General features: G+C 56.3%; 1 protein-coding gene across 1 annotated transcript; it reads left to right on the plus strand.

The window, feature by feature from the left end:
- The first annotated feature begins 935 nt into the window (after positions 1-935).
- Positions 936-25473, plus strand: POLR2A (RNA polymerase II subunit A). Its single transcript, XM_036066342.2, has 29 exons — positions 936-1440; positions 10270-10402; positions 10544-10680; positions 10772-10945; positions 11030-11311; positions 11611-11772; positions 11899-12119; positions 12291-12423; positions 12920-13044; positions 13140-13350; positions 14658-14867; positions 14954-15122; positions 15317-15411; positions 15548-15751; positions 15891-16113; positions 16499-16682; positions 17066-17237; positions 17330-17435; positions 17528-17733; positions 20367-20591; positions 20732-20978; positions 21233-21333; positions 22096-22200; positions 22374-22556; positions 22734-22937; positions 23110-23296; positions 23393-23506; positions 23665-23814; positions 23915-25473. The coding sequence occupies exons 1-29, from the start codon at positions 1348-1350 to the stop codon at positions 25069-25071; spliced, it is 5913 nt and encodes a 1970-aa protein (XP_035922235.1). The 5' UTR covers positions 936-1347; the 3' UTR covers positions 25072-25473.
- Positions 25474-27868: the final 2395 nt, after the last annotated feature.

Consider the following 27868-nt stretch of genomic DNA (forward strand, 5'->3'; position numbering starts at 1 on the left):
CCCCGGTGGTGACGTGACATTGACATCAAACAAGGATCACTCTGAACCTGGCTGTGCCTTGGTGTCATCTCTGCTTTGGAAGGACAGTGAAAGTCCTACTCCGCTCTCATTGGAGAATCCCTTGGGATCCCTGCCCCCTCCCCCCGCCAATCTCGTTTCTGAAATATTCTAGAAGGGGGTAGGATCTCCCAGCGTTCAGACGCCTTGACTCTGAATCCCCCAGGACTTCTGCGTCCCGCCCATGGCTAATCTGCTTTTCCTGGATTGTCGCGGTCCCGTGATCTCTCCCGGACAGTGGCCAGCCTCCTTCCGGAGAAGGCTCCCCGAGCGGAGGCCTCTTCGAGCGGCTCGGCCCCGTACAGCGCTCCCTTGGAGGCCCGCAGATGCCCACCCGTCCCAGGAGGCCGCTCGACAAATATCAGCTACTTCCGGACAAGCGATTTGCCTCGCCATCTTGATCGGTTCATGCATATTCAGCGTGGTTACTGCATATTCATGACCAAGGACGGTCCCAGCGCTCCCCCCTCCGGGAACCCTCTTGGGAGGATCCGACCGGCCCCGCCTCCTTCATTACCGATTCGCAGAACAGACCATTTTCCAGCGGAGGGAGGGGGGGAATATTAAAGGGAGACTTTTGTTGAAGACGAAAGCACGGTCCAAACTAGAATAAAAGCGGCCTGTATTTCCCCTCGGTCCTTCAAACCTTAAATCTCAGGGCGGGAGGGAGCAGAGAGGGGAGGCAGCGGGGTCAAACACGTTCCCCTCCCCCGCATCACTTCTAAAGGTCGTCCAACCAGGGAGCCGGGGAGGGCCGACCAACGACTCGAGCGCGCGCTCCGTGCAGGCCGGCGCAGGCGACCCCGTAGCGCAAGGGAGGGCGGGAAAGGAAGGGGCGGGGATGCAGGGGCGAATCTATAAAGGGCGTCATTCGGCCAGTTCGCTCCTCAGAAGCGCCGAGAGCGCGGCCGGGACGGTTGGAGAAGAAGGCGGCTCCCGGAAGGGGGAGAGACAAACTGCCGTAACCTCTGCCGTTCAGGAGTCTGGTTACTTATTTATTCGTTACCCTTTTTCTTCTTCCTCCCCCCGAAACCTTTTCCTTCCCCCCCCTTCTTTTTTTTCCTTTTTGGGAGACGAAAAATCTCCGGAAAGGGGGAGGAGAGCTCCTTTCGCTCCTTTTTCACTTCCCCGCCTCCTTCCCTCCCCCACCTTTCCCTCCTCCGGCTTTTTCCTCCCAACTCGGGGAGGTCCTTCCCGGTGGCCGCCCCGACGGGGTCTGAGCACCTAGGCGGAGGCGGCGCAGGGTTTTTGTAGAGAGGTTTGCGCCTGCGCAGCGCGCCGGCCTCCGCGATGCACGGGGGTGGCCCCCCCTCCGGGGACAGCGCATGCCCGCTGCGCACCATCAAGCGAGTGCAGTTCGGAGTCCTCAGTCCGGATGAACTGGTAAGCGGCCCTGCCCTCCCTCTGCTCCCTGCCGCGGCGCCCGCGGGGCCCGACGCTGGCAGCCAGGGTGACGGGCCGCCGGAGCCGAGTGTCGCGAGCGTGTGAGCGAGCTCGGCGCTGTGTCCGGGACGGAGGCCGGGCCGCAGCCGGGGTGGGGGGAGATCGGGGCACCGACGCCGAACAAGGGGGACGCTTTGGAAGCGCGGATGCGAAGCGGGACCCCAGATCCTTATTCCCCGCTCCCCCTTCCACAACTACTCGTTGGACGCCTGCTGTGTGATAGACACGACAGACGCTAGGGTTGCAGAGCTGGACGAGACGCGGGAGGACCCTGCCTCCTGCGGGCGCTGTCCGTGGCAAGGGGCCGGGGAGGCCGACAGTAAACGTACAAATAAAGGAGCAAACAAGACAGCTCAGTTATGGCAAGTGCTCTGAATGGAGCGAAGAGGAGTTACCGAGGTGTGAGGCTCCTGTGGGCGGGGTGATGTCAGGGTCCATGAAGCCCCCTCTGGGGAGGTGACGTTACCTGGGTGAAGAGGAGGCAGCCAGCCCTCTGGGCCACAGATCCTAGAACGAGAGCTTTTCAGACAGAGGAAACAGCAGGTGCAAAGGGCCTGAGGGAGCCATGAACTTGGTGTGTTCCAGGGGCTGGAAGAAGTGCCAGTGTGACTGGGGTTTAGACAGGTGAGGAGAGTTATCGAAATGGGCTGGAGAAGCATGAGACTGGGCAGGCCCCGGGGGATGTTGTAAATCATGGTAAGGAATCTGAGTTTAATTCTGTTTTTAATAGGAAGCCTTTGGAGAATTATAAGCCAAAGAGTGACATCAAGTTTACATTTAAAAACACACACACACACAAATTACTAGTACTTTGCCCTGTGAAGAGCTGATTGCGGGGGAGGGCTAAGGAAGAGAGTGGGAGAGATCGGGGAGGAGGGTGGTTCTGGGGGAGAGCTGTTGGTGACTTGGACTCCTCTGTGGAGTGAACTGGAGGGAGCCAGGTGGCTGGAGAGAATGGTGTTGAATGGCCGTCTTTGTGGATGGAGACAGTTTTGCTGGAGGATAAGGCACAGCTGCGTGAAAGTTATGTCAGGAGTTAGAAGCTCGTAAGCTCACGGCATACAAAGAATAAATTCTGGGTGGAGTTAGGCTTTAAATCTAAAAAGCAAAACTGGAAAGCACCAGCGAAATAGAGAAGGCTTGGGGGTCTGATTCTCCCTTCATGGTAATGAATGAATTACAGGTAAATTTTACTGAGTGCCTGTCATGTGCTAGGCACTGAGCCAAGCATTTTTTTCTTTTTTAATCTCTACACCATAACATGGGGCCCGAACTCACAACACCAAGATCAAGAGCCACGTGCCCCTCTGACTGAGTCAGTCAGACGCCCCAGCATTTTATGTACAAGGAAGAGCAGGGCACATTTCACTATATAAAAATAAGAGCCAGGGGCACCTGGGTGGCTCAGATGGTTAAGCGTCTGCCTTCGGCTCAGGTCATGATCCCAGGGTCTTGGGATCGAGCCCCGCATCGGGCTCCTTGCTCAGCAGGGATCCTGCTTCTCCGTCTTGCTCTGTCTGCCTCTCCCATATGCTTGTTCTCTCTCTCAATAAAATCTTTAAAAAAAAAAAAAAAAAAAGCCATTTTATCAGAGGCACAATGGACGTCTAAAAAACAGATTGGGAAACAGTATTTGCACTGTGATAGTCAAGGCTAGGTTCCTTAATATACAAGGAACACTTAAAAATCAGTAAGAAAAGTACACACTTGCTAGACAAATAGATAAAGGATACGAATAAGCTGCTCACAGAAGTAGTACAAGTGGCCAATAAAAAATACTCAGTTTACTAATAAAAACGTGCAAATTAAAGTTTTTTTTCTTTATCTGATTTTTCTTTGCTGGCAAAAGTATTGGGAAATAGGCATGCTTATACATTGTTGGTAGAAGAGCCTTTTTGGAGGACAGTCTGACAATTTTATCAGTCGTTTGATGCGTATTCTTTGGTCCAGTATTACCAGTTCTAAAATTTTGTCCTTAAATAAAAAACTCTGAATTTCTGCTCTCGAGCATGCCCTTCCCCAGGTCTTGTCTGGTTCAGCAAGCACACAGTGGCCATACCATTCATCCACTTAAACTCAGGCCAAAAACCATCTTCGATTCTTCTCCTCACAACTTGCACTTGGCCCATCTGCCAGTCTGTCAGCTCTGCCTTTCAAAGTGTGCCTGGAATCCGGCCATTTATGACCATCTCCATCTGGACCGACATGTCCCACCTTTCCCATGGAATACTGCAGTAGCCCTAGCCCCTACTTGTTCCTTCCACAGTTTGCCGAGCAGCTGGGGAGCTCTTTTTATCATGTCTCTCCCCTGCATGGAATCCCCTCCGGAGGATCTAGACTGTTTACTCTGAACTGTATTGAGGTCCTGGCTTATCTGGCCCCCGCCTACCTCTCCAGCTCATTACCAAACTCCCCTTTGGGTCTTCTTTAACCACACCGACCTGCCTGTTCTTCCAACACTCCGAGTTCATTCCTGCCTCAAGGACTTTACTATTCACTGTTCCTGCTGCTTTAGAACAACATTGCCCAGGCCTACCCAGGCTTATTCCTTTACATCCATATATTCTCTGCTCAGATGTCATATTGTTAAGACGGCTTTCCTGACCACCCTGTTTAAATAGTGTCCCCCCTGCATCCTCTAACCCCTGGTCTTTATTTTAAGTAATCTCTGCACCCCATGTGGGCTCGAACTTACAACCCCGAGATCAACAGTTGCATGCTCTTCTGACTGAGCCAGCAGGGTGACCTCTAACCCCGGTCTTGACTTTATTTTACTGTGTAGCTTGCCACTCTCAGAAAGGATTCGTTTTTCTGTTTCTTGCTCCCTCAGGAGAATGTAAATTTCATCAGGGACCCTGTATTCACCTCTATAATTTCAGCATCTCAGAGTGTGCCTGGCACATAATTGTGGTGTAATGAGAATGAGTTAAATTAATGAGTGAATGAAGTAATTGGAAAGGATACAAAGATATGTGTAGAAGGCTTTTTATCACAACATTGTTTGGAAATGATACTGTTTGAAATTATAAATTGCCTACATACTTGCTGATAGGAATTCTACGGAGCTAACTCGGGGTGTGTTCTTGGACTAGAACAAGATCTTCCTAGCAGACTAAATCCCCTGTTCCCAGACTGTGCTGAGCCACCGCGGCAAGCTCTCAGGGGCCCAGGGAGAGGTTTTAAATTTTCAAGATAAGTACAAGATCAGCTTTGCGTCTGATGTCCCGGGAACTAGGAGTTCCTGATAGTTGCCTTTCAACATTAGATGGCGCCAGACCCCTTTCAGTGACGTCATATCTTGGGGAAGCTGGGTTTTTAGCAGTTACCAAATACAGGCCAAAAAAAAAAATCAATGTAGAGCAAGAAAGAAGGGTGGTGCTGTCCAATCTGATCCCAAGATCTGCCAGGTTGTACAGGGCCCGACAGGTGTCAGAAGTACGTCATTGTGGTTATTTGGGGAATTAAAAAAAATTTTTTTTTAATATATTGGAATCTTTCTCAATTTTTATGTGTTTTTTTAATTGGCTATGAAGTTGGTAGGACATAGGTATTTATTAAGTTGTTTGGGCCTGGGTCCTTTTATTTTTATTTATTTTTATTTTTTAAAGATTTTATTTATTTATTTGACAGAGAGAGACACAGTGAGAGAGGGAACACAAGCAGGGGGAGTGGGAGAGGGAGAAGCAGGCTTCCCACTGAGCAGGGGCCCGATGCGGGGCTCTATCCCAGGACCCTGGGACCATGACCTGAGCCGAAGGCAGACGCTTAACGACTGAGCCACCCAGGCGCCCCGGCCCTGGGTACTTACTAAGTGGGTCTCTTTGGGCCCAGGGAGTGCTGCGAAAGTTGCTGACGTGGCGACTAAGAGCCCTGTGAACTGATGAAGTTCAGGGTTCTGAGAAATAAGTTACTGACCAGAATGCAGAGTGAGACCCTGTTCATGTGAAAATAGAAAGGTGTTTGCATTTTATAAAACATGTGGAAGGCTGGCTGTTCACAAAACAGAGGCCGTCTCCGGTGTGCAGGGGGACCGGGGGCTTTGATTTTGCCCTGCATTGCTTGCAGTTGATATAGCACTCCTGTGTCTTGAGGGAATAACAGGTAGTTCCGCTTTGGGTAGGAGGACCGGAGGGTGAGGGGCCTCTCGTGGAACAGACGGTATTTAAGAGTAGAATGTTTTCCAGAAGTCTTGGGGAGGGGTGTGTGTCGAGGTACTGAGGGCTCTTGGAATTAGCTGCAAGACGGAGCTGTTGCTTGGCCGTTGTAGTGGGTTTGGAAGTTGCTGAGTCCTGAGGGAGAGGAAGCAAGGAGGGTTGGTGCTCAGGCTTTATGCAAAGCTGGTACAAAGCCAGCAGAGATGAGAGCTCAGTGACACTTGAAGAGGTTGACCCCTGTTTGTTAAAAGCAGCTGTGTACCATGAAAAACATCATTTTATTTATTTATACCCCAGTTCATTCTAAGAAGGATTTAAAACAGTAATATGCTCATAGACGTGTGCTATATCGGTGGATCAGAAGCTTATTCTTGTCTTCAGATTATTTATAATCAAGGGAGGGGTTTCCTGCACATGCAGCAAGTATTTACTGGTGCTGTGGTAGGCGCAGATATAAAGCCAAATGAAACCTGATCCTTGCCCTCAAGGATTGCAATCCAGTGGGAGAGACAGATAAGTAAACAGGTAATGACAGTGGGGCTGAGAACCCTGGGAGGCCCTCGGTGGCCATTGCAGAGAGGTGACATTTGAATCGGGACTTAAAGAATGTAGTTTCCCGGGAAGGGGGGTGCGTGAAGGAATTTTGAGAGCTCTCTTGCAGTTGGAGCATAAATGTGGGGGGGGTGGAGGCAGAATGTGGGACTGCATCTGTAAGAGTGGGTTGAAGCCCAGTTCCAAGGACCATGTATGTTTTTCTAAAGGCAGAGAAAAGAAGGAGGTGTTTTTTGATTATTTATTAGAGAGAGTGCGTGCGTGTAGGAGCAGGGGTAGAGGCAGAGGGAGAAGCAGGCTTCCTGCTGAGCAGAGAGCCTGATGCGGGGCTCGATCCCAGGACCCTGGGATCATGACCTGAGCCGAAGGCAGACGCTTAATGACTGAGCCACCCAGGTGCCCCAAGAGTTTGTGTTTTTTTTAAGATTCTATTCATTTGAGACACAGAGATACAGAGAGCATGAGCAGGGGGAGAAGCAGAGGGAGAGGGTGAAGCAGGCTCCTCGCTGAGCCAGAAGCCCGACTGGGGCTCCATCCCAAGACCCTGGGATCGTGAACTGAGTTGAAGGCAGACGCTTAACCATCTGAGCCACCCAGGCGCCCCAGTTTTTTGTTTTTGTTTTTTTTTTAAGATTTTATTCTTAAGTAATCTCCACACCCAGCATGGGGCTTGAACTCAAACCCCAAGGTCAAGTCGCATGCGCCACCCCTGAGCCAGCCAGGTGCCCCTGAAGAGAACTCGTATTTACTGAGAATTTATAGCAGGCTTCTGTTCTGTAGCCTCAGGGGCACCCCTTGGGACCAGCCACCCCCTTGGGAGCCTAACCCTTACCGAGTGGGTAGTGAGAACCAGTGTTTGGAGGAGGGGTTGGGGGCTAACGTAGTTTGTATATAATCCAAAATGACAGTTTGTTACCTTGTGGTAGGGAGATAGTCCAGAACATTCCAGGACAGCCCCTCGACCTATCTCAATACCTGGAAGCAGAATAGTCCTTAGCAGGTGGGTGGTTTGGTGAGCATGGACTTGGAGCAGAGGGAGGTGCATGGTTTTGCGCATGATTTCCCCCAGCTCCCTCTCTAGCGACCTTTCTGGCAGCCAGATTCAGGCTTGCTTCTGCCTTCCTGTGTTTCAGTCAAGGGGAGCAAAGTCTTTCGTGTTTCTCAGAAGACACGATGCAGCTGATGGGATGCCGGCTTTGTGAAGTCAGTCACCCCCAGCCCTGTCTTCCTGAGACTTTGTCAGGTCATCCTGATGAGCCTTGTGGGTGTTCAGAACCTCTTGTATCAATAGACCATTTGGTTTCTACTCAGCAGTGGCTGGTCAGTCCATTATGGGGGGATTACCGGCCTGACTGGCAGGGACAGCCTTCTCTCTTTTTTCCAAGGTCTTTGAAGGCGCTTCCCTGCGGCCAAGGGCCCTAAGCAGTTGAGTTCAGTCTAACAAACATTCAGCAGCAGCCATGGGACCCAGGACGATAGAGAAATGCTGTCTGCCGAGAGATGCTCATAATCTTTGGGGAAGACGGAACCCCCAATAGATAATTTCATTGCACCGTGAGACGTGCGGTGATAGAGGGGTTATGGAAGCACAGAGGCGGCTCTGGAAACGCTTTCTGGAAGAAGCAGTGCCTGAGCTGAGTCTTTAAACAGCAGTTAGCCTTGGCGGGAAGGGCCTTGCAGACCGAGCTAAGAGCACATATGAAGACCCGCTGATGGGGGACCACTGGGGACTCCGTTACTGGTGTGGAAAAAGAAAGGAAAGTGGAAACGTCCTAAAACCCTTTTTGTAAGCTGTCCTCCTGAGTTTGGACGTCATTCTGAGCGCAAGAGGGTATGAAGATTAGATTTCTGTTTTAGAAAGAGCACCCCAGCTATGTGGATGGATGGGAGAGAGACAGGCTGGCCACCCAAGGAGTGCCCTGATGTGAACCCCCGAGGAAAGGCCTGGCCTGAGGCAGTGGTTGGAGGCATGGAGAAGACGGGCAAGGCTCAGAGACTGTTGAGGAGGTGCAGACAGCCAGTGCCGGGGGCTGGGGGGCTGGGTGGATGATCGGATTGGGTAGGTGTTGTTCCTGAGCACCTGTCATGTCCTGGGCTTAAGCAGGTACACAAAGTTACACAGTTCGTATGTGATAGAACCGGGATTGCAGACCAGAGGTCTCTGGCTCCAGCCCACGCTCAGTTAACTGGTTTATTTGTCAGAGAGCGAGAGCACAAGCAGGGGGAGTGACAGAGGGAGAAGCACACTCCCCGCCTAGCAGGGAGCCGGATGCGGGGCTCCATCCCAGGACCCTGAGATCACTACCTGAGCCGAAGGCAGACGCTCAATCAGCGGAGCCACCCAGGTGTCCCTTGATTCAGTAGATAGTGTAATACGTGAATCCAAAGTTCAGAAGAAAGGGGGGGCCTGGAGGCAAAGATTCGGGCATCTTCGGGATAGAGAGTGAGCATCAGGGGACAGCCGGCCAGCTGCCTCCAGGGTGTGGATGAGCTAAAACCCAGGGGCGCAGTGGACTCTGGGAGCAGACCGAGGCAGAGGAGCCGAGGAGGAGATAAAGTGGAAGGGCGGAGCTTCGGTGCAGTGGCCCGTCCACCGTGTGTCTCAGGCCCACGGGCTCAGACTGGGGCGGGCTCACGCTGGGGCAGGCTCACGCTGGGGCAGGCTCACGCTGGGGCTCACACTGGGGCGGGCTCACGCTGGGAAGGGCTCACGCTGGGGCTCACGCTGGGGCTCACACTGGGGCGGGCTGCAGGATTTGGCAGAGCAGAGCGCTACTCCTCGGTCTATGGGGAGTGGTTTCGGGGCGGAGGGAGGCGGATCCCTGCGGAGTGCAGATTGGAGCTCCCATCCCTTTGTGTGATGCTGTGGAAACAATGCACTGGCGATCCTGGCTCTGCCACTTTCTAGCTGCCTGTTTTTGGGCCTCTGGTGTGGTCACCTGTGAAATGGGCACAGTGATGCGTATTTTATCCGTTAGCTGTGGAGAGCCGGCGAATCAGCGAGCGCTGCACCGGGCGCCCAGCAGCCGAGTCCCAGGGTTGCGAGGGTTGTGTCTACGCTGCAGCTAAGAACAGCGGGACGGATATGTGTGGGGCCCAGAGAGGGTTGGGTTTGAGTCCTGCTGGCTCCCCGAGGTGGAGGCCTTGGACAGGTCACTTCACGCAGTCAGGTTGCTCCTGTCTGAGCGACAGGACCTCATTCCTAGAACGTGAGTGGATCGGCTTAGAGAAACAAGGTGCACGGAGTGCGGTTGGCGCCCAGCACGAAGGTGACCCGCCGGTAGGAGCTTTTATTAAGTTTTAAGTTCTTCCCTCTGGACGTTTAGTGGGTCAGACCCAGCTAATGCCAAAGTCCTTGGTTTCCAGTGCAAAAACTAAAGGTTTCCTCAGCCCACGTCTCCCCATACCTGCTTCTGAGCTCCTCGGTCTCCCGCTCCCTCCCCCAGGGGGTCCCTCAAGTCTGGACGCAGACTGGATTCCACCTTCAGCTCTGCCTCCGTGTCCTGGGGTGCTGGGGCGCCCTTCTGCTCCAGCACCTGCCTCCCTCATCTTACCCCGGGATTTCCATCCGAGCAAGGATGGGCTCGGGCTGCTGGGCCCTCGGGAAGGAGGAGGTGACGAGGCTGGGGGCAGACTGGCGGGCTTGAGGAGCTGAAGCTAGGGGGACCAGGTGTGTCTTGGCGGGCTGCAGCGCCGTCCCCTTCCAGGGACCAGAGTCGGGGCCTGATTTCAGCCTTGGAAGAAGCAAGGCATTGATTTTTTTTCCCCCTTGAAACAATTTGCTTCTTTTTGTGGTTAAATCTTGTGGATGTCAGTGATTTGGCATTGACCCAGAGGGGTGTGTGGGTTTGAGTCCGAGAGGCAGGTGGTTTGTGTAGAGGTCAGGGTCGGCCGCACGCAAGTCTGAGTGCCTCTCCTATCAGGACAGGGACTAGGACCCCCGATACTCGGCGCCAGCACTCAGAGCGGACCCACTCCCATGCTGTCCCCCTTTGAGGCCTTTGTATGTGAAGGCTGGAAGCTAGAAACCCTATTTAGTCGTTATTGGCCTTTTTTTCTGTAGAAACGGATGTCCGTGACCGAGGGCGGCATCAAATACCCCGAGACAACGGAGGGGGGCCGCCCCAAGCTTGGGGGGCTGATGGACCCAAGGCAGGGGGTGATCGAGCGGACCGGCCGCTGCCAGACCTGTGCAGGTGAGTGCTGGGGGGCTGGCACGGGGTCCCCACGGTGGGGGGGGCTTGGGTGCTTGAACACCAGGCCTGGGGGTGGACCCCTGGGGACCTAGGCTCTGAGGTGCGAGCCAAGACAAGGGTGTGAGGTGTGTGTCCCCGCAGGAAATATGACAGAGTGTCCTGGCCACTTCGGCCACATTGAGCTGGCCAAACCTGTGTTTCACGTGGGCTTCCTGGTGAAGACGATGAAAGTGTTGCGCTGCGTCTGCTTCTTCTGCTCCAAACTGCTCGTGGACTCTGTGAGTGGGCGCGGGCCCTGGCCTGGGGGGGACACCTTCCTGGGGAGGACGGAGGAGCGGGCCGCCTGACCCTGCTCTGCTCTATCCCCAGAACAACCCAAAAATCAAGGACATCCTGGCCAAGTCCAAGGGGCAGCCCAAGAAGCGGCTGACGCACGTGTATGACCTGTGCAAGGGCAAGAACATCTGCGAGGGCGGGGAGGAGATGGACAACAAGTTCGGGGTGGAGCAGCCGGAGGGCGACGAGGATTTGACCAAAGAGAAGGTAGCCGACCGGGACTGCTGGAGGGGGGCCGGCGGCAGGGTGGGCGGGGTCTCCAGGCTCTGACGGCCCCTCTGTCTCTGGAAGGGCCATGGCGGCTGCGGGCGGTACCAGCCCCGCATCCGGCGCTCGGGCCTGGAGCTGTACGCGGAGTGGAAGCACGTCAACGAGGACTCCCAGGAGAAGAAGATCCTGCTGAGTCCTGAGCGAGTGCACGAGATCTTCAAGCGCATCTCCGACGAGGAGTGTTTCGTGCTGGGCATGGAGCCCCGCTACGCGCGGCCCGAGTGGATGATCGTCACCGTGCTGCCCGTGCCCCCGCTCTCTGTGCGGCCTGCTGTGGTGATGCAGGGCTCTGCCCGCAACCAGGTCAGCGGCTCCTGGCCCCCGCCTGTGCACGGGGCGGCTGGCTGTCGGAGGGGAGGGAGCCCCCGGGCTGTGGGCGGACGCGTGCAGGAGCCGGGGTCGAGCGCGGGTGCCTGGGTCACCGTGCCACCTGGCAGCCGTGTGCCCTCGGTGGAGGCCCTTGACTTAGTTGAAGATCACGGAGGTGCTTCCGTGCGTGGGAGGTGAGAGACCAGGCCTGCTTGGCAGGCGCCCTGAGGACGAGGGAGGCGCCGATCGCCCCGTGGTGGCCGGCCTGTGACCGTGCGGACTTCCTGCCGCAGGATGACCTGACTCACAAGCTGGCGGACATCGTGAAGATCAACAACCAGCTGCGGCGCAATGAGCAGAATGGCGCGGCGGCCCACGTCATCGCCGAGGACGTGAAGCTTCTCCAGTTCCACGTGGCCACCATGGTGGACAATGAGCTGCCCGGCTTGCCCCGCGTGAGTCCACACGCTGCTCGCCCTGTGCCGGAGCGGGAGGGGGCTAGGGGCCCGTGGGAGGCCTCCGAGCTCTGGAGCAGGGGCCCGTGCTGACCACGGGGTGCCCCCCCCCGTGTTTCCTCACAGGCCATGCAGAAGTCTGGGCGCCCCCTCAAGTCCCTGAAGCAGCGGCTGAAGGGCAAGGAAGGCCGGGTCCGAGGGAACCTGATGGGCAAGCGGGTGGACTTCTCAGCCCGCACCGTCATCACCCCCGACCCCAACCTCTCCATCGACCAGGTCGGCGTGCCCCGCTCCATCGCCGCAAACATGACCTTTGCGGAGATCGTCACGCCCTTCAACATCGACAGGTGGGCTTGGCCTCAGGAGCTCCGCCGGGGGGGGGGGGGGGGGGGGGGGGGAGGGTATGTGAGGGCCCAGGCTTGGAGCCGGGGCTGAGAGCGCTTCCGCCTGGAGTTCTGGGGTGAGGGCAGCAGGGCTTCCAGGGAGGCCTGTGCTCACTGCACCTCTGCCCTCCGCAGACTCCAGGAGCTGGTGCGCAGGGGAAACAGCCAGTACCCAGGGGCCAAGTACATCATCCGGGACAATGGCGATCGTATTGACCTGCGTTTCCACCCCAAGCCCAGTGATCTTCACTTGCAGACTGGCTACAAGGCATGTAGCAGGCCAGGGCCTCTCTCCCTGACCCGAGCAGGAGGCTCTGGAGTGGGGGCCGGCTGCAGGGGGCCCCCTGAGGCTGTCCTGTCCGTCAGGGTCCGGGCCTGGGGCGTCTCTAAAAGGCCACTGCCGTCCTCGGCAAGCTGTGGCTGCTGGCCGCGGACATCCGGTGGGGGGGGGGGGTCGCACTAACCCAAGGGCAGCACCCCGGACCCCAGCTTTACAGGGCAGGGAAGGGAGATCCAGGGAGGAACGGAGCGGAAGGCTTCACGCGCAGAGTCTCTGGGTTTTCTCCCGCCACGGAGGTCCCTGAGGCTGGTGGGTGCTGCGCCTCATCCTCTCCTGACGTCTGGCCCGAAGGGGTGGATGATACGTGTTCTCCATGAAATCGTACCCTTCCATCGGTCTGTTTGCACCTGCAGAGCGTTTCAGGCCCACCGGCCTTTCCTTCTTAGCAAGCCCCCTCCTCCGAGCCTGTCGCCTCCCTCCCTAGGTGGAACGGCACATGTGTGACGGCGACATCGTCATCTTCAACCGCCAGCCGACTTTGCACAAAATGTCCATGATGGGGCACCGAGTCCGCATCCTCCCCTGGTCTACTTTTCGCTTAAATCTGAGGTCAGTGTCCCGGCCGAGGGAGGCGGGTGCGGCCGGGCGGCTCCCTGACGCTTCCCTGAGGCAGCTCCCTGAGCCCGGCCTCTCGGTCCCTGCAGTGTGACAACTCCATACAACGCTGACTTTGACGGGGATGAGATGAACTTGCACCTGCCACAGTCTCTGGAGACGCGGGCGGAGATCCAGGAGCTGGCCATGGTGCCGCGCATGATTGTCACCCCCCAGAGCAACCGCCCTGTCATGGGTATCGTGCAGGACACGCTCACGGCAGTGCGCAAATTCACGAAGAGAGACGTCTTCTTGGAGCGGGTGCGTGCTCCTGGGGGGGGGCCCGGGGAAGGAAGAGCTGCGACGTCTGCCTCGACCTGCCGCACGCCGACCTGTGTGCAAGGCAGGAGAGGGAGGCGGTTGGGAAGGTCAGCGGCCAAAAAGAGCTTATGGCTTTAGCTCCCCATTCAATGTTTTATTTTATTTTGGTTTTTTTCTCCATTTAATAATTATTATTATTTTTAAAGATTTTATTTATTTATTTGACAGAGAGAGACACAGCGAGAGAGGGAACACAAGCAGGGGGAGTGGGAGAGGGAAAAGCAGGCTTCCCACTGAGCAGGGAGCCTGATGTGGGGCTCGATCCCAGGACCCTGGGGTCATGACCTGAGCCGAAGGCAGACGCTTAATGACTGAGCCACCCAGTCGCCCCTATTTTTTTTTTTTTTTTTAAGATTTTTTTATGAAAGAGAGCACAAGCAGGGGAACAGCAGGCAGAGGGAGAGGGAGAAGCAGGCTCCCCGCCCAGCAGGGAGTCCGATGCGGGGCTCGATCCCAGGACCCCGGGATCATGACCTGAGCCGAAGGCAGACGCTTAACCCCAGGCGCCCCTCCCCATTTAATTCTTCAGGATGTCATGTAATTTCAGCTACTTATAAAAAGCAAAGGTGAAAAAGCAATGATTTTATTACAGTTTTTTTTTCTACCTTTACCTTCATTCATTTCATAATATTATTTTGTTTAAAGATTTTATTTATTTATTTGATAGATCACAAGTAGGCAGACAGGCAGAGAGAGAGGGAGAAGCAGGCTCCCCTCTGAGCAGGGAGCCTGATATGGGGCTTGATCCCAGGAACCTGGGATCATGACCTGAGCCCAAGGCAGACACTTAACCGACTGAGCCACCCAGGCGCCCCTTTTTTCATAATTATTAAAAGTAACTTATATTTCTTTTTCAAGAGAAGAGAAACCCAGAGTCTCACAGTCATAATGAATTTTTTTTTTTTTTTTTAAAGATTTTTATTTTATTTATTTGACAGAGAGAGACACAGTGAGAGAGGGAACACAAGCAGGGCGGAGTGAGAGAGGGAGAAGCAGGCTTCCCGCTGAGCAGGGAGCCCGATGTGGGGCTCGATCCCAGGACCCTGGGATCATGACCTGAGCCGAAGGCAGACGCTTAACGACTGAGCCACCCAGGCGCCCCAGTCATAATGAATTTTTAATTAAAAGTTTGGAAAACGCTTTTCCGGGCATCTCTGCCTCCCCAGTCCGGCTTCCACCCGAAGCCCTGTGACCTTCCCCGGTGAGGCCTGCAGTGCTGAAGTCTGGTGTCGCTCTTCCTCTCGCAGGGGGAGGTGATGAACCTCCTGATGTTCCTGTCCACGTGGGACGGGAAGGTGCCGCAGCCAGCCATCCTGAAGCCGCGGCCCCTGTGGACGGGCAAACAGATCTTCTCCCTCATCATACCAGGCCACATCAACTGCATCCGCACCCACAGCACCCATCCCGATGATGAGGACAGCGGTCCTTACAAACACATCTCTCCTGGGGACACCAAGGTAGGACCTGGCCTCTGCCTGGGTGGGGACGGGGTTTCGACAGGGGCGCCACCGCCCGGGCCTCGAGTGGGGTGCTTTGTGCCCAGGTGGTGGTGGAGAACGGGGAGCTGATCATGGGCATCCTGTGTAAGAAGTCTCTGGGCACGTCGGCTGGCTCACTGGTCCACATCTCTTACCTGGAGATGGGTCACGACGTCACTCGCCTCTTCTACTCCAATATTCAGACTGTCATTAACAACTGGCTTCTCATCGAGGGTGAGTGGAGGGCTGTAGTGAGCCCCCTCCTTGAATCCTGACTCTTTCTCCTCTTACTGTTCGCGGTTTTCTTCCGTCCTTTGCTTGTTCCTCCTTGGATTTGGGGTCCCTCCGCCAGCTCTCGTGGCTGTGGTTCCATTCCGGGGTTTGGGGGGTCTAAAGAGGGTGTTGGTGATGCTTCTCCTTTCCCCTAGGTCATACCATTGGCATTGGGGACTCCATTGCCGACTCTAAGACCTACCAGGACATTCAGAACACCATTAAGAAGGCCAAGCAGGACGTGATAGAGGTGAGTGGGGAGGCCCGGCCAAGACTGAGTGACAGGCGCTTGGAGACGTTGAAGGGAACGTCGGCGACAGCAGAGCAGGTGTGAGGGAAGGGGGAGCAGAACAGGCCCCGAGCACTGCCGCCTCCTTTGCACCCAGGTCATCGAGAAGGCTCATAACAATGAGCTGGAACCCACCCCGGGGAACACTCTGCGGCAGACCTTTGAGAACCAGGTGAACCGTATTCTCAACGACGCCCGAGACAAGACTGGTTCCTCTGCTCAGAAGTCCCTGTCTGAGTACAACAACTTCAAGTCCATGGTGGTGTCCGGGGCCAAAGGCTCCAAGATCAACATCTCCCAGGTGCGGAGCCCGGTCCTTCCAGATGCGGGCGGCAGAGAAGGCCGGGAGCGCGGGGGAAGGGGTGTCTGGGGGGAGCGTGCTGGGAACGCTGACTCCTCGTGCAAAGGGAGTCCGGTGCACCCCACCTTTCGGTCCCCAGGTCATTGCTGTCGTCGGGCAGCAGAACGTGGAAGGGAAACGGATCCCGTTTGGATTCAAGCACCGGACCTTGCCTCACTTCATCAAGGACGACTACGGGCCCGAGAGCCGAGGCTTTGTGGAGAACTCCTACCTGGCCGGCCTCACGCCCACCGAGTTCTTCTTCCACGCCATGGGGGGTCGCGAGGGCCTCATCGACACGGCCGTCAAGACTGCCGAGACTGGTGAGGCCTTCGGGGCCCCCAGGGTGGCGGTGAGGGTTCTTGGGCTAAAGCCTCCCGTTCCCAGGCCGGTGATTTTGTCTCTCGCGGAAAGAATAGCAGCTGAAGCTCAGAAGCTGGGCTAGCGCTCCCTGGTGCAGGGACAGGGCCTCGAGGTCTCTCTGGCGACCTGTCCCCTGGGGGACTCTCCTAGGCCCTGGTTCCAGCTGGTGGTGGGCGTGGCTTTCACGCAGCGGCCTCGGGCCAGGGGGCTGCTAGCTGTCTCTTCTGAGGTTCAGGTTGGGTGAAGGCCCCGGAGCGGCTGGCGAGGCTTGTCCTGAGATCAGGCCCTTTGCGCGTCGGCGTCCTCTTTCTGCCCTCGGGCCCATACCCGGTCCCCTCCTCGTAGGGTACATCCAGCGGCGGCTCATCAAGTCCATGGAGTCGGTGATGGTGAAGTACGACGCCACCGTGCGCAACTCCATCAACCAGGTGGTGCAGCTACGCTATGGCGAGGACGGCCTGGCCGGCGAGAGCGTCGAGTTCCAGAACCTGGCTACGCTGAAGCCATCCAACAAGGCTTTTGAGAAGAAGTGAGGAGGCTGCAGTGGGTGGTTCTCGCCCCTGGGGCTCACGACCAGCTTCCTAGGCGTCCCCTCCCTGCACGCAGAGAGACCGCTCGCCCACAGCGTGCCTGGCAGTCATCCTTACCTCTTAGAGCCCTTTCCGGATCTTGGGGATAGCAGCTGCATGGTGGGGGGGGGGCAGACCTGAGACCCAGCCCACCCTCTCCCCGATGACGGTGTAAGCAAGCTCAGGCGGGCTGGCCCGAGCTCAGGTCCTGTTGGCAGTCCTGGGGCCTAGACCTTGAATTTCTCTGCCCCAGACGCTTGGCTTCAAAGCCTGGTTCTGCAAGCCATGCAGCTCAGGGAGCATGGCCACCTGCCCCTTGACACTCCCCGCCTGCTGCCTGCAGGTTCCGCTTCGACTACACCAACGAGAGGGCCCTGCGGCGCACTCTGCAGGAGGACCTGGTGAAGGACGTGCTGAGCAACGCGCACATTCAGAACGAGCTGGAGCGGGAATTTGAGCGGATGCGTGAGGACCGGGAGGTGCTCAGGGTCATCTTCCCAACTGGCGACAGCAAGGTGCGTGTGGGCGGGAAGGCGGGGCCGGGGAGCTGCTGCCCGTGCGTGGCTGTGCCCAACTCGTGGCCCCCCTCCCTGCCGCCCCTCCTCAGGTGGTGCTCCCCTGTAACCTGCTGCGCATGATCTGGAACGCTCAGAAAATCTTCCACATCAACCCCCGCCTGCCCTCCGACCTGCACCCCATCAAGGTTGTAGAGGGTGAGTAGCTTCTTGGGGACCCCCGGGCCAGGCTGGGGGACCGGAGTGAGCTGGGCCCTGTCTACCATCTCTTGACCTCCTCTGGCCCCCAGGAGTCAAGGAATTGAGCAAGAAGCTGGTGATTGTGAATGGGGATGACCCCCTGAGCCGGCAAGCTCAGGAGAACGCCACGCTTCTCTTCAACATCCACCTGCGTTCCACGCTGTGCTCCCGCCGCATGGCCGAGGAGTTCCGGCTCAGCGGGGAGGCCTTTGACTGGCTGCTCGGAGAGATCGAGTCCAAGTTCAACCAGGCCATTGTGAGTGGTGTTCTCATCTCAGCCTTGCTTTTCTCCTTTGACCTGTCGACTTGCCTGGGCTCTGAGCACAGCCTGCCTCTGTCTACCATCGCCCGGTCATGGCTCTCGCTCACAGAGGGGCCACGCTGTGCCGGGTCCTGTGCGTGGGGCTTCATGCTCCTTCATTCCCTGGCGGGCTCGAGACGACCTGAGCAGGTTGTCCCCATGTCGCAGATGCCAACACTGGGCCTTGGAGAGATGGGGTGACTACTCCAGGACGGGCAGTCGTACTGGAAAGAAGCCGCGTGGCTGGGATATGAGATAGGAGGGTCGTTCTTTATTTTCTTAAAGCGCCTGCTGTGTTCTGAATTCCAGTTTAGGTGGAGGTAGGGAGTTGGAGTGAGCAGGAAAGAGATTTGGAGATACTAGGATAGACCACCACTGTGTTGAAGTGAGGTTTTTACAGGATAGCGGGAAGAGAGAAGCATTGTGATTATAGGCATGGCCTTGAATACATGTGATGTAAATCCAGTTTTATAAAATAAATAATTAGAATGCATTAGGGAACGCTACAGACTACGACTGAAAGAAAGAAGGCTTAAATGAGCGGAAGGACATCCTGTGTTCACAGATTACAAGATTTGTGTTGCTAAATGGCGATAATCCGAAGTGACCTACAGACCCAACACTGTCCCTGTCAAATCCCAGCTCCCTTTTTATGCAGAAATTTATAAGCTGATTATAAAATTCATATGGAAACGCAGGGGACCCGGAATAGCCAGACAGTTTTGAAGAAGAACAAGATTAGAGGACTCACACTCCCCGATTTCAGAACTCCGTGTAGAGCTTCAGTTCTCGAGATAGCATGGTGCTCACATAAGATGAATGGAACTTGAGTCGATGGCTTGGAAATTAAACCCTCATGTTTACAGTCATTATATTTCTGACAAGGGTGCCAAGTCGATCGAACAAGGGAAAATAAGTGTTTTCAGCAATGGTGCTGGGGGGCACCTGGGTGGCTCAGTCCATTAAGCATCCAACTCCTGGTTTCGGCTCAGGTCATGGTCTCATGAGTTATAAGATCCAGCCCCACGTTGGTCTCCGCGCTTAGCAGGAGGGTCTGCTTGAGATTCTCTTCTGCCCTTAGCCCTGCGCGTGCTCAGTCTCTCTCTTTCTCTCAAACAAATCTTTAAAAAATAATAGTGCTGGGACAACTGGACATCCACATGCAAAAGATTGAAGTTGGATTCCTATCGTATGGAGAAATTACTTCAAAATGCGTTAGAGACCTAAATATAAAAGCTCAAGCTGTAAAAGGTTCTAGAAGAAAACGTAAGGGTAAATCGTCATAACCTTTGATCAGACGGTGGAGTCTTCAGTAGGACACCAAAGGCGTGCGCTGAAGAGCACAAAACAAGACAGATCAGGCTTCATCCGAATTAAAAACTTGTGCTTCAGAGGATACCAGCGAGAGAGTGAGGAAAGCCAGAAAGGGAGGAAAGATTTGCAGATCATCGCACGCATGAAGGATACATGAAGGACTGCTGCAAGTCAGCAACAAAAAGAGGGCCGTCTAAGGGCTTGAGTAGACCTTTCCCCCCAAAATATATGAAAGTGACCAGTAAACGCATGAGAAAAGACGCTCAGCATCATTGGCCGCCCAGGAAATGGAGCTGAAGCCCCAGTGAGCTACCGCTTCGTGGCCCTCGAGTTTAGGATGGAAAGAGGCTGTGGGCAAGGCCACGGAGCAGTGGACACTCCTGGGCCGCTGTTGTGGGTGGTGCGGCCACTGGGGGGTCCCTGGGGGTCACGGCCCACTGTTCCTCTTAAGAGTAGACAGAGGTACGGGCGCCTGGGTGGCTCAGTCAGTTAAGCGACTGCCTTCGGCTCAGGTCATGATCCTGGAGTCCCGGGATCGAGTCCCGCATCGGGCTCCCTGCTCAGCAGGGAGTCTGCTTCTCCCTCTGACCCTCCTCCCTCTCGTGCTCTCTGTCTCTCATTCTCTCTCTCGCAAATAAATAAATAAAAATCTTAAACAAAAAAAAAAGAGTAGACAGAGGTACCGTTTGAACAAGCAGATCCACTCCTAGGAATATGCCTGAGACTGGAAAGCATGTGCAAGGAAAACCGGGCACACAGACGTCCACGGCCCCGCCGTTCGTAATGGCCAAGCCGTGGAAACAGCCAAACGTCCGTCCGCTGATGGATGAGTAAACAAGACTGCCAAAGCCACACAGAGGAATGTTCTGTGGTAAAAGTAACGAGGTGCCAAGCCATAAGGAGACCGCAGTGCCCGCCTGCGGAGGCCACGTACCCTAGGACTCTCGTGGAAAGTTAGATTTGATGGCATGTGGTCGCAGCCTCAGTGAAAATAAACTTCGGGGAGCTCCCCCACCTGGAGCACCGAGGCGACGTGCGAGTTCAGCCTGCAGCTTTAGCACGCCGTAGAAGCTAGGGTTCCAGACGGCCGAGTGCCTCCTTCCGGGCGTGCGGCACAGCACGTGCAAGCGTGTGAGTGTAAACTGAGGCAGAGGAAGGGGCGCGCGAGTCCGACTCGTCCCAACGCCGGTGTCGCCGCCCCGGCTGCACCTCGTCCTCAGTCGCCAGAAGGGAGGCGCTCGCTTTTTCTGACGCCGGCTCTTCTTACTCCACAGGCCCATCCCGGGGAGATGGTGGGCGCCCTGGCCGCACAGTCCCTTGGAGAACCTGCCACCCAGATGACCTTGAACACCTTTCATTATGCTGGTGTGTCTGCCAAGAATGTGACCCTGGGGGTGCCCCGCCTCAAGGAGCTCATCAACATCTCCAAGAAGCCGAAGACACCTTCGCTTACTGTCTTCCTGCTGGGCCAATCGGCTCGAGATGCTGAGAGAGCCAAGGTGGGGCTGCGCGGCTGGGCCTCCTGGCGGGAGGAAGAGGAGGAGAGCCTCGCCCTTGAATGCACGCTCTCTACAGGAGGGTTTGGAAGGGCTTTTAGAGCCACCCACATGCCTGTGTCCCCAATCCCTCTTTGTCCCAGGACATTCTGTGCCGTCTGGAACACACGACGTTGAGGAAGGTGACCGCCAACACCGCCATCTACTATGACCCCAACCCCCAGAGCACGGTGGTGGCAGAGGATCAGGAGTGGGTGAATGTCTACTACGAGATGCCTGACTTTGACGTGGCCCGGATCTCCCCCTGGCTTCTGCGGGTGGAGCTGGACCGGAAGCACATGACCGACCGGAAGCTGACCATGGAGCAGATTGCCGAGAAGATCAATGCTGGTAAGGGCGGGAGGGCCCAGCTCCGGAGTCCTGCCCGAGCTCCCCGTCTGTCCTGTCACCGCCCGCCAGTCCCCAGCGAGCCACCCACCCTCCCCGCTTCCGTGGGCCTGCTCTGCCTCTGGGCGTCCTGCACTTCCTCTCTGCTCCCTTTCCCTTCTCCCTGCTCCTCTCCTTCTAGAGGGTTCTGGGAGGAGGAGGGGAAGCCAGAAGAGAGTCCTGTCGCCGTCGTTCTCATGGCCCCTTCTCCCCGCCAGGTTTCGGCGATGACTTGAACTGCATCTTTAACGACGATAACGCCGAGAAGCTGGTGCTCCGGATTCGCATCATGAACAGCGACGAAAACAAGATGCAAGAGGTAAAGGGGACCCGAGAGGAGACTGATAGCCGGCGGTAGGACGCTGGGAAACCTTGTTCGCGACCAGGGGCGTTAGAGCGAAAGCAGCCTTGTGGAGGCTGGCCGCGATTTCCAAGACTTGTAGCAGCAAAAACGTTTGAAAACTGAGGTAGCAGCCGTGTAGACCCAACGGGTGGTGTTGAAGTGGGGGAGGCCCTGGGCCCTCCCGCCGTGAGGCTCCCGCCTGAGGGCGGAGGGCAGAGTTGGCGCGTCCTGCAGAAGGTGGGTGACAGCCGCAGGCCCCGAGACGGGGCTGGACCGGTGACCTCACGCCTGGGCACGGCTCCTGAGAAAGGAGATGGGGTGCCTGGGCACGAATAACGAAAACGTGGAGCTCGCTGGTGAACCTCGGAGAGTAGATCTGGAAATCGTGTCGGGTCTCGAGGGAGCAGAGGACAGCCCCTCCCACGAGCCCGGTGGGGCCGAAGTGGCGGCCTGGGCAGTACCCGCGGGGCCGGGGCGAGCTGGGGGGGCCGCAGGCGCCGGCACGGCCCTTGGAGCGGGCAAGCGCACACGCCGCAATCGCGTTGGGGTGGTGGGGTGCGGGTGCCCCCCTTAGGTTTTTCTCAGGATCGCCAAAGCGTGATAAAAAGTCATGTCAGGGGAACCGAGGAGGGCAGAGCCTGGGGCCTGAGTTGACTCTTCGGTCCCTGGGGAGGCTGTGGTTTAGATTGAGCCTGGGAAGAGAGGAGGGTTCTAGGACTCTGGCCTCGCTCTCTGCAGGAGGAGGAGGTGGTGGACAAGATGGATGACGACGTTTTCCTGCGCTGCATCGAGTCCAACATGCTGACCGATATGACCCTGCAGGGCATCGAGCAGATCAGCAAGGTCAGCCTGCCCACCCCTCTGCGATGCAGCCCTCCGCCGCCCCGTCCCCCCCTGCCCAAGCTCACACCCCTCCCTCGCCGCCCCTGTCCCCCCCCCCCCGCCGACCGAGCTCACGTTCCTCCCCCCGCTGCCCAGTCCCCACCCCCGCCCGAGCTCACGCCCCTCCCCTGCAGGTGTATATGCACCTGCCGCAGACAGACAACAAGAAGAAGATCATTATCACGGAGGACGGGGAGTTCAAGGCCCTGCAGGAGTGGATCCTGGAGACGGACGGTGTGAGCCTGATGCGGGTGCTGAGCGAGAAGGACGTGGACCCTGTGCGCACCACGTCCAACGACATCGTGGAGATCTTCACGGTGAGCCCCCGGAGCCCCCCTGCCCCGCTCTCTTCCCGGATCCCCGGGTGTCCGGCAAGCAGTGGCCCCCGTGCTCGCTCTCGGCATTTGCTCACTTGGATTTCTCCAAGCCCGAATCCACCGTTGGCCGTGGGCTGCCCCGACTCTGACCGCCCCCCCCGCCCCCGGCCATGCCAGGTGCTGGGCATCGAAGCTGTGCGGAAGGCTCTGGAGCGGGAACTGTACCACGTCATCTCCTTTGACGGCTCCTACGTCAATTACCGCCACTTGGCTCTGCTCTGTGACACCATGACCTGTCGCGGCCACTTGATGGCCATCACCCGACACGGGGTCAATCGCCAGGATACCGGCCCTCTCATGAAGTGCTCCTTTGAGGAAACGGTAAGGACGGCCCCGGGCAGGGTGGAAGGAGAGGGGGCAGGACGAGGGAGCGCTGCAGGAAGAAGGGGTGAGGCAGAGTGAAGGTGGGCGCTGGCCTGGCCGCCGCCCTCGCCCCATCGGAGCTTGGGGTGTGGAGGCGTCTCACGGGCCCCCCGCCCGTCCGGTCGTCCAGGTGGACGTGCTGATGGAAGCAGCCGCCCACGGAGAGAGCGACCCCATGAAGGGGGTGTCGGAGAACATCATGCTGGGCCAGCTCGCCCCGGCCGGCACCGGCTGCTTCGACCTGCTGCTCGACGCGGAGAAGTGCAAGTACGGCATGGAGATCCCCACCAACATCCCCGGCTTGGGGGCCGCCGGACGTGAGTAGCAGGGCCTCCGCTGCCCAGACCTGCGGGGGTGTGGGGGGGTGCCGGCCCGCGGGTGCGGTGCTCAGGAGCCCCCCTGCTTCTCCACAGCTACTGGCATGTTCTTTGGCTCGGCGCCCAGTCCCATGGGAGGGATTTCTCCGGCCATGACGCCCTGGAACCAGGGCGCAACTCCAGCCTATGGCGCCTGGTCCCCCAGTGTTGGTGAGTGACGCCCCGGGAACAGGGCCCCCCGGGTCGCCAGGGGCGGGTGAGCTGCGGGGCTGAAGCGGTGCCAGGTCGGAGCGTGGGAGGCCGGGTGGCTCTGCGGACGGGGTTGGGCTCCAGCTCTGCCCTGGACTCCCGTCTCTCTCCCCTGACAGGGAGCGGAATGACCCCGGGGGCAGCCGGCTTCTCCCCCAGCGCCGCCTCTGACGCCAGTGGCTTCAGCCCCGGGTACTCGCCTGCCTGGTCCCCAACGCCGGGCTCCCCGGGCTCCCCCGGCCCCTCCAGCCCGTACATCCCCTCACCAGGTGAGCTGTCCCTGCCGGTCGGGGCCAAGTTTCTTTCCTCCCCGATCCTCCCTTTGGGTGACTTTCCGCCACTTAACTCCTTTCGGCTTCTTCCCCGCAGGTGGTGCGATGTCTCCCAGCTACTCCCCGACCTCACCTGCCTACGAGCCTCGCTCCCCTGGGGGCTATACGCCTCAGAGTCCCTCTTACTCCCCCACCTCGCCCTCCTACTCCCCCACCTCTCCGTCCTACTCTCCAACTAGTCCCAACTATAGTCCCACGTCACCCAGCTACTCCCCGACTTCTCCCAGCTACTCCCCGACCTCACCCAGCTACTCCCCGACCTCACCCAGCTACTCCCCGACCTCTCCCAGCTACTCTCCAACTTCCCCGAGCTACTCGCCCACCTCTCCCAGTTACTCCCCGACCTCTCCCAGCTACTCTCCCACCTCTCCCAGCTACTCCCCAACCTCTCCCAGCTACTCGCCCACATCCCCCAGCTATTCTCCCACATCCCCCAGCTACTCTCCTACGTCCCCGAGCTACTCCCCCACGTCCCCGAGCTACTCCCCAACGTCCCCGAGCTACTCACCAACCAGCCCTAACTATTCTCCAACCAGTCCCAATTACACCCCGACGTCACCCAGCTATAGCCCGACATCACCCAGCTACTCCCCAACTAGTCCCAACTACACGCCCACGAGCCCCAACTATAGCCCGACCTCTCCAAGTTACTCTCCAACTTCGCCCAGCTACTCCCCAACCTCGCCAAGCTACTCCCCGTCAAGTCCACGATACACACCACAGTCTCCAACCTATACCCCGAGCTCCCCCAGCTACAGCCCCAGCTCCCCCAGCTACAGCCCAACCTCGCCAAAGTACACCCCCACCAGTCCCTCCTACAGCCCCAGCTCCCCAGAGTACACCCCGACCTCCCCCAAGTACTCACCCACCAGCCCGAAATACTCACCCACCTCCCCCAAGTACTCGCCCACCAGCCCCACCTACTCACCCACCACCCCAAAATACTCCCCAACATCTCCTACTTATTCGCCAACCTCTCCCGTCTATACCCCAACCTCCCCCAAGTACTCGCCCACCAGCCCCACCTACTCGCCCACCTCCCCCAAGTACTCGCCCACCAGCCCCACCTACTCGCCCACCTCCCCCAAAGGCTCTACCTACTCCCCCACTTCCCCTGGCTATTCCCCCACCAGCCCCACCTACAGCCTCACCAGTCCGGCCATCAGCCCGGACGACAGTGATGAGGAGAACTGAGGGTGCGCGAGGCGCGGGGCAGCCCGGGTGGTGCCCTTGTGGGGTGCAGGCCTCCAGCCCACCTCCCTTGTACATAGCGCCTGTGACAAAGTTCCTCGTTGACGTTCTGGTCCCGTTTCCGCTGGGGCTTCTTGTCTTGGTCTCCACTTGTGCTGTCTCAGAAGCCACTCGCCTGGCTGTGGTGTTCTCCTTCCTACCCCACCCGCCCCAGGCCTGTCCCCAAATCGAGGCTCCCTCCTTGCCTGTGGCTTGATTGGGGGTAAAGGGTATTTTAACTTCTTAGGGGTAGTTCCTGCTCTGGGTCGTTATATCTGATCCTCGGGAAGAACAAAGCTAAAGCTGCCTTTTGTCTGTTATTTTATTTTTTGAAGTTTAAATAAAGTTTACTAATTTTGGCCAAAAGCGTGTCACAGGGAGTGCTTAACTGGGGGGCAGGCACACCTGGGCCGCCCCCTGCCTGGGCCACTGACCGCTGCTGGGAGGCGGGCGGCCCGGAGCAGACAGCTCCTTATTCTCTGAACAAGAACTTGCCACGTACCACGTGTTGCTTTCTACCAGCTTTATGGTCCCACGGGGGTGGCCCTTGCCCTTTGTTGAACATAACAGCTTTTTAACCTCTTATCACGATACGGGATTTGGAAAAGTTCAGAAAGATCCACGTGCTGCAGAAGCAGAGACGTAACCAGTCTTCACACTGCCACCAGGAGGCACATTTTCTTCTGGTATTTTTCCTGCACGTTTCTCAAGTCCCTTCCAACCAGTTCTTGTTTTGGCCTCAAACCAACAATGAGAAGGTTCTGGATCCTGTAATATGTTTGAAAGCAGCCGTGAAAGGATTCGGGGAATAATTTGTTGTTTTTGGCCACTCCATATTTTCTTTCATTAGTTTCCTGTTACTCTGCCTATCCGCTTTCTCCATTCTCTGCCAGGTATTTCTGCTTTACTTTGGGTGTTTTAAATTAACTTTTTAAATTGAAATATTTCAGGGGCGCCTGGGTGGCTCAGATGGTTAAGCGTCTGCCTTCGGCTCAGGTCATGGTCTCAGGGTCCTGGGATGGAGCCCCACATCGGGCTCCCTGCTTGGCGGGGAGCCTGCTTCTCCCTTTACTGTTCTCCCTGCTTGTGCTCTCTCACTCTGTCAAATAAATAAATAAAATCTTAAAAAAAAAAATAAATAAATAAATAAATTGAAATATTTCAAAGAACAGTATAGAAAGTGAAGCCCAAGATCTACTAACTTGATCACTGAGGTTATAGAGTATAGATACCATTTTGCCGTCTTTAACCCCGATCTTAAATTGTTTTGAAAGAGGTGACTTGTTTTTATAAGGATATATGTCCATTATAAAAGATCCTAGCACTGCAGGAAGGAACAAATATCAAATCTTCCCAAATCCCACCCCCAAGAAACGAGCGTCAACGTGGTGAAGGGAATTCCAGACATCTACGTTGATCGCGTGGAATGGTAGGAGGCTAGAAATTGTTTAAGAAGAATGGGATTGCTTACACATGGTCTTGAGTTTGGGCCGCTAGGACGCTACCATAGACTGGCTTACCAACAGCAGGTATTTCTCACAGCTCTGGAGGCTGGGGAATCCAAGGTCAAGGCCACTGGCTTCTTGGTTCACAGATGGCCATCTCAGGAGTCCACAGGGCAAGAAGGGGTGAGGGAGCTCTCTGGGCTCTTCTCAGGACACTGATCCCATTCATGAGGGCTCCACCCTCCTGACCTAAGCAGCTCCCCAAAGCCCCGCCTCCAAATACCATCACATTAGGGATTCATTTCCAGCATGGGAATTTGGGGGAGACAAACATTAAATCCATAGCATGTACTTATGTAATTAATTTGACTTTTTTTTTTTTAAGATTTTATTTATTCTATAGAGCAAAATCACAAGCAGGGGGAGCGGTAGAGGGAGAGGGAGAAGCAGACTCCCTGCCGCGCAGGGAGCCCAATGTGGGTCTTGTGCAGGGGCTCGATCCCAGGACCCCGGGACCGTGACCTGAGCAGAAGGCAGACGCTTCACTGACGGAGCCACCCAGGTGCCCCTAAATTCAATAATTTTTAAGGAGAAAAAAATTAAGCGAATTCATCCCTCTGCCAGATGTCCTATCGCTGATATTTCTCCATGAGAAATATTCCTGACGGGTCCATCAACATCAACATACGTTATGAAAACCAAACAAATGAATAAATGAAAAGCAGAATCAGACTCCGTAGATACAGAGAACAACGGGGTGGTTGCCAGAGGGAGAGGGAGGTCCAGGCTTCCCCTAATGGAATGAATAGTCATGGGGATGAAAGGCACAGCATAGGGGTCATAGTCAGGGTATCCTGTGTCATGTGGTGGCGGGTGGCAGCCACATGGGGGGGCACAACATAACGTGTAAGTGTCCACTCACTATGTCTTATGGAGGACACATAACATTGCATGTCAACTATGCTTCGATAAAAACATTATAAAACCATTGAGATGTTGGTAATATTGGGTTATTTTTTAAAACATGGAAAGTTTAAGGGTGGCTAAACAAAAAGCATAGCAATTAAAAATAATGTGGTAGGGGCGCCTGGGTGGCTCAGTCGTTAAGCGTCTGCCTTCGGCTCAGGTCATGATCCCAGAGTCCTGGGATCGAGCCCCACGTCGGGCTCCCTGCTCAGCGGGAAGCCTGCTTCTCCCTCTCCCGCTCTCCCTGCTTGTGTTCCCTCTCTTGCTGTGTCTCTCTCTGTCAAATAAATAAATAAAATCTTTAAAAAAAAAAAATAAATAAAATAAAAAATAAAAAATAAAAATAATGT

This window comes from Halichoerus grypus, chromosome 2, assembly GCF_964656455.1.
Source record: "Halichoerus grypus chromosome 2, mHalGry1.hap1.1, whole genome shotgun sequence".
NCBI lineage: Eukaryota > Metazoa > Chordata > Mammalia > Carnivora > Phocidae > Halichoerus > Halichoerus grypus.

Bases quoted from the DNA above. Each gene is read 5' to 3' on its own strand.
- POLR2A (XM_036066342.2), top strand. From the start codon at position 1,348: ATGCACGGGGGTGGCCCCCCCTCCGGGGACAGCGCATGCCCGCTGCGC. The intron at 11,312-11,610 runs GTCAGCGGCTCC...TTCCTGCCGCAG, and splicing joins AGGGCTCTGCCCGCAACCAG to GATGACCTGACTCACAAGCT. The intron at 13,045-13,139 runs GTCAGTGTCCCG...CGGTCCCTGCAG, and splicing joins ACTTTTCGCTTAAATCTGAG to TGTGACAACTCCATACAACG.